At 43.7% G+C, this 6184-nt stretch overlaps 1 protein-coding gene across 1 annotated transcript; it reads left to right on the forward strand.

Annotated features, from left to right (window-relative positions):
- Positions 1-2384: 2384 nt before the first annotated feature.
- Positions 2385-2936, forward strand: LOC124681166 (60S ribosomal protein L5, mitochondrial). Its single transcript, XM_047216115.1, has one exon. It carries the CDS (start codon positions 2385-2387, stop codon positions 2934-2936), a length of 552 nt encoding a protein of 183 aa, XP_047072071.1.
- The last annotated feature ends 3248 nt before the right edge of the window (positions 2937-6184 follow it).

Below are 6184 nucleotides of genomic sequence, written 5' to 3' on the forward strand. Positions count from 1 at the left end.
GAGATTTTCTTAGGTATTGAATGGAGTTGTGGAACCACCTCCTGTTCCTGGTGTCATGTCAAGCAAGAAAAGCAGTTTTCTTTGGAAAGATAAAAAGAGAAGAAAAAGAATATTCCTTTTTCGAAATGAAGATGTTGTTCTTCACATATTTCTTCAGGGTTGATCGAGCTTCCCGAACCTAATAGACCGGATGAGGTGGGATGAGTAGGAGATCCCAAATACTCCAAATTCCATCGGGTTCTTGCTCGAGTTTGATCCAGACCCCGCTCCAAGGTGCGCTGGGATCGGTGGCGAAGCGATGAGAATCGTTCTCGTCGTTTCTACCGTGCAGAGGATCGTTCTCCTCGTTTATATAGTCAGATTTCCATGGGGAGGAGGTTGATTTGATTTGGAATTTGGTATATAGGAATCGAGTTTGGTTTGAACTGCGACCTATTCCACGATACCTCTAGAGGTTGGATTCCTAAAGACGCACGACCCGAGAACCAACCTAAGGTTGGGTGGTTAGAAGGGTGGTTGTACCCCCAGCCCACCAGAGTTCAAATCTTAGATTTGACATCTGTGTGTCTCATAAAGGCGGAATGAGGGAAGGCTACAATTTTGAAGACGCAGTACTAATTAGCGAACGTTTGGTATATGAAGATATTTATACCTCTTTTCACATCCGGAAATATGAAATTCAGACGGATACGACAAGCCAAGGCTCCGCTGAAAAAATAACTAAAGAAATACCACATCTAGAAGCACATTTACTCCGCAATTTGGACAGAAATGGAGTGGTTAGGTTGGGATCCTGGGTAGAAACTAGTGATATTTTAGTAGGTAAATTAACGCCTCAGATAGCGAGTGAATCGTCGTATATCGCGGAAGCTGGATTACTACGGGCCATATTTGGCCTTGAGGTATCCACTTCAAAAGAAACTTCTCTCAAATTACCTATAGGCGGAAGAGGGCGCGTTATAACGATAATCCTGCCCGAAAGCATCCCATTCCGACCTCGATATATATGTGGAATCGTCTTGCGCCATATGTACTGAAATTGTTCGGGAGACATGGTCAAAGCCCGGAGAAAGAGCAAGAAAACTAAAGAAAGCGTTAGCGCATTGGACTCGAAATCCAAATTGTGCTAGCTGACAAAGAAAAAACATAATATAAAATCGAAATATTGGTTCTTAAATAGGTAGTTTATTGTTTGCGTTCACAATTACCGGGTAGAGGGAGCCGCCCTTGTGCCTCCGTCAACTGCCCCCACGGGGCCTGCCGACGTGAGCGAGGGTCTTTCTCCTCCTTTTTTTTAGAGATTCCATTACTACCAACCCACAGAAATACGACCTCTCTGAGATATACGATTTTGACGAAGTTGGACTAATTTGGAAACATTGGGCAATTTGTTTTATACGTTTGGTAGGATGGCGCTTAATGCGGTGGTGTCACGCTTTCTGTGTGACATGAATGCATACCCCCGTGTATACAACTCCTTACTATCTCTAATATACCGTTGCTTGTTCGGCGCATAGACCTATTATTATTATCGGTCAGGCTTTCCTTTTGGCAGGTGATTACTATATATAATATATCGGGCTTTCCCTTATCCGTTCGCTTAGGTATCCGACCGTGTAGCGTAGTTCGCCGATTCCCGGGCCGGCACGGCACAACCGGATCCCCATCCTTAGCCAAAGTCCGTACTTGACCCCGTTCTCGATCCCCAATGCCGTGGTTGAATAGTAGCCAGCCATGAGATCTATACTTTATCCATTGGTCAAGTAGCATAATTGTTTACCCGGTCTTTCTTCTTGGATAGATATGGCCCTACCTTCCTCTTGAGGAATCCGTTCATGATGCCCTGGCTACACTGACTGGACTATGCTGTGCGCTTTCGAGAAGATTCACACTACCGGCGAAAGGAAGCGGATAAGCTTATCACGAACGGCGCATCCTAGGACAGATAAATATGTATCATCCCTTTTGGAGATGACTACACTACCGGGGAAAGAATCCATAAAATACTAGTGTGTTCAATTGGAAGATCATAAGTAGGACGGATAATATCCAAAGACACCAGTCCATCCAATTCCCTAAACTTCAATCAAATCAAGAAGAAACTAAAGAAACCGCGGAAGAAAAGCAATGGTTGTTCGGGAACTAGCTTGTGAGCATATTATTTGCTTGATTTTATGTTACCTCTTGTAGAAAGAATTGCTTATTGTCGAAACTAACACTTCTTACTTACTTTTCTAAATTGACTTCAACATTCTTTTGTTCTAGCAACATTTATTGGATTCGGCGCTTAATAACTCGTACTTTACGTTGGTTTCGGTTCGATCAACTATCCTTTTTGAAGCGGATAGTTCACAGTGCTCATTATCAAAAAAAGCGGAAAAGCCATGATGTTTCCACTCCATTTTCATTACGAAGATGTATTACGTCAGGATCTGTTGCTCAAACTGAATCACGCCAATGTTATGGAAGTTCCTGGATTGTTTGAAATAAGATTAGTACCAAAAGCTGCCTCTGATTTCAGAATCCCATTTTCCAAATTGGCTATGGAGATTTTGTGCGGTCAGAGATTCATACAGACACAAAGGGGCCCCTATTTTCAAGCAGGAAAGTCGTTTCGATCCAATCCATTCTTGGGGTCCGAAAAAGACACTGGATATGTCAGTGACTTTGCACGACAAAGCGTTCTCCGAGGGCATGGAATGTACCATTTTTTGGTCAGAATCTTGACAGTAATGTCTATGTTAGATTCTCCGGTCGAAATACGGGAAAACTCCATCAAATTCTTTATGGAAACGGAGTTTTGCGAATTCTCCCCGGAACTGGAAGATCATTTCGAGATCTTCGAGCATATTCGAGGGTTCAATGTGACTATTGTCACTTCGGCCAATACAAAAGATGAGACTAGACTTTACTACTGTGGAGCGGCTTTTTGCTAAAAGATGAGGGGGAAACTAAGTAAGATGTCGGAGAAGCGACGAAATATACGAGATCACAAACGTAGATTGCTCGCGGCTAAATATGAATTGAGACGAAAGCTTTAGAATTTTGTAACCGGGGAAGCTGAAGCGGAAATGCAATTCTCGGGTGAGGGAAGGGGGAAGCTCCAGGAAGGCTTCGCTCGCTCGCTCAAAAAGCTCTAACGCTCGTTTACGAGTGGAGTGCATAAGCCCTTATTGAAGTAGGGCAAGGCCTTACTACACGAGCTCGTAAGTCAAGCACGGAACATTGGGTGGGGCGCCCCTTCTGACTATCCAATCTAGGTAATAGAGCCCTTTGGAAGGCTCCCTGATCTCGTACTGCCCGGGTGCCATAATGATATCCGTTGTGAGTGACCCTTTCCTACTAATAAGAATAGGGTGGGAGTCTTTGCAAGCAATATGCTTGTTCTTTTCTTTTCTATCAGTAGAAGGAGTTACCAATCCGTGTCGATAATAAGTAATTTCGATCTAACCGCGTAAATCTTTCTAATCAGTACGGGATGGAGACAAACTCGAAGGGCGGGGCCCTATCAACCAAGCAATTCCCTTCTTTCTCGCTGACTTGAATCAACTTACGATTGAAGTGAGGATTGACAAGATGATTCGATTCTAAGGCTACTTTCTAAAGGTGATAATTTCTGATAGGCACCCTTAACGATAGATTACACGTCAGGCCTTCACCCAATTTAATAAATGAGAAATTAGTAGTCTTTGGCTGAAAAGAGCATTCCTTCCTATTAACCATACAAGGGTAACAAGCTGCTTTGCTACCCTCACTACTCCACTAGACTCGAGCCCTCGATTCCAATTGGATTCTTTATCCCATTTTCATGACGCATGGAGAAGTAAATACCCCCACGCATTGTTAGGAAAAAACCTCTTACTCGCTTTGTTACTATTGCTCGATCTAGTGAATGACATCCCGTTTGGTACGATTATTCGAGTTGCTGATTTCTTATAATGGGTGTCCCGATATTGGTGTTGTTCGGGCTATGCAGCGGAAAAAGAGATTATGTATTCTCGCTGGAATCAATCACACATTCTGCCCCTAAAGCGCCAGATTCAACGACAACAAGGACTAGGAAGATACGGGCTAGTTTGTTTTTTTAGGGGAAGGCTTTATGCAAGATATGCACGTGAGTAGGTCAGTATATGCGTATTTGCCAATAGAGGAAAACACGTAGTAAGTAGGCTTGCTTTTTCGTAGGGATAGGTAGCTTGACAAGGGATAGGCATCAGATATTTAAGGTTGGGTTTATACACCGGTAGATATTTAATAGCCAACTGAGGTGTTGTGCTGGTTATAGAAGGACAGAAAAAGATTGCAGCCAGGTTGATAATAATCGAGTGCCATTACTTCGTCGGTCCGAACCAAGGAATCCGTTAGAAATGTTTTGAAATGGATATTGTTCTCTCTTTGATCAGGGATTGCTATATGAAAAGAAGTGGAGTTTGAAAAAGGGAACGGAATGCTCAAACCGGAACTGCTAGAGGAACTAATTTTCAATAGCATAACTTGGGCTCCTAGAATATGGCGCCCTTGGGACAATCTATTTGATTGCGGGGTTTTGTTTTGTTCCGAAGCAAAGATATCCGCGGGGTCCGGTTCGTTCGTCCTATTCTGATATTCATGATGCCCTGGCTACACTGACTGGACTATGCTGTGCGCTTTCGAGAAGATTCACACTACCGGCGAAAGGAAGCGGATAAGCTTATCACGAACGCCCATAAGAACTGCTGTGAATAAGTGTTAAGGATTTCGCTTCCTCCGTTCATAAGATGTGAGCTCCATTCCGCCTACCAAATCTCTCTTTCGCAACAAAGATTTCCAATATTGTACCCATGGGAAAGAAGTATTTCTCGGCCCAATAGATTAGGCATATCTTACCCGCCTCATGCCCAAGGGCTGTTGCTCACTTCCTTCATGTGCCGAAGTAGGCTTTGGCTAGTAGTATTTTGTTCTGTCTTACGATGGAATGAATCTATCTTTCATGAAGAAAAGGCAGTCTTCAGCGTCTCTTCCTTTACATGTACAGTCTCGAACTGGAATTACGTACCTTGAGTCATAGGAAGTCAGACCGCGGTGTTAAGATACATACCTATTTGATGAATCGCTAGAAGCCAATCATTACCTATGGTTTCTTCCCCGGTCGAAGGAACTATTTCTCACCGTTGACTCGAGTGCCGGGCCTTTGCACTCTCGGTATGTTAATTCACTGGCTTCCCAAAGAGACTCGCTCTGGTGGACCATGCTTACTGATCCTCATGATCTTAGTTTGATTCTGTCACGTCTAAATCAGGTCCTGAAGCCGCTCTAAGTGCATTCGCGGGTGGAGACCACCGCATTAAGCGCCATCCTAGCACCTTCTTGATTTCAGGGTAAGCTCTCTTTCACCACAGTTGACACAGCATATCACTGTGCTACCATCTTCCATTCTCCTTTTTGGACCTCCTTGCTCAGTTCCTTCCCACTTAACCAACTCACACGTCTTCTTTAGCTTTCTGAAAGTCAAACCTCTTGCCTTCGTTGGAGCTCTATCTTCTGAAAAGCAAAATGAAGAGGAAGGAAGTCAGCCAATTCCCTAGTGAGACAATGAGCAGCAAGTCAAGCAAGAGTGGAATTAGAAAGGTTGGGTATGCAGTGACGTGTTCACGATTCGTGTTCTTTTCTCAAATGCATATTCTCGTAGAAAGAGAAGCCAGATCGTATGTGAAGTTGGTAGTCTTGAATCAAGCTAGGAAAGAGTGCCGAGCCGCGGGTGATTAGTCTATCTATATGTGATTAGTCAGTCTATCTATTAGACCTATCTAGAAGTAGAAGTTCGTTGCATTCCCGGAGATGTAGAATCGAGTGTTTAGCTTACCGGGCATTGTGCTAAGTTTGCATCCGAATCGAAATCTGGCGCTACTACTCAAACACGAAAGCTAGGGAAGGGAATAGAAGGGCGGGTAGATCAATGTGATGATAGCACCACGCCAGGCACCTTGAACTCCCTTTGGCCCAAGAGAAGTTCGGCTGGAGACTTCATACCAAGTATCCTAACTATCTGTAGAACCTGGTATTGATATTAGCCTCTTCAAACACCACCGCATTAAGCGCCATCCTAGCACCTTCTTGATTTCAGGGTAAGCTCTCTTACCCCAATGAATGAGTTACCACGCTCTTAACTATCTGTAGAAGTGTGAAGTACTACTGTTTCATTTAT

The sequence above is a fragment of the Lolium rigidum genome, unplaced genomic scaffold (genome assembly GCF_022539505.1).
Source record: "Lolium rigidum isolate FL_2022 unplaced genomic scaffold, APGP_CSIRO_Lrig_0.1 contig_34818_1, whole genome shotgun sequence".
Classification (NCBI taxonomy): Eukaryota; Viridiplantae; Streptophyta; class Magnoliopsida; order Poales; family Poaceae; genus Lolium; species Lolium rigidum.

What these genes read in the sequence shown, in the direction of transcription:
- LOC124681166 (XM_047216115.1), top strand. Translation starts at nt 2,385, where the DNA reads ATGATGTTTCCACTCCATTTTCATTACGAAGATGTATTACGTCAGGAT.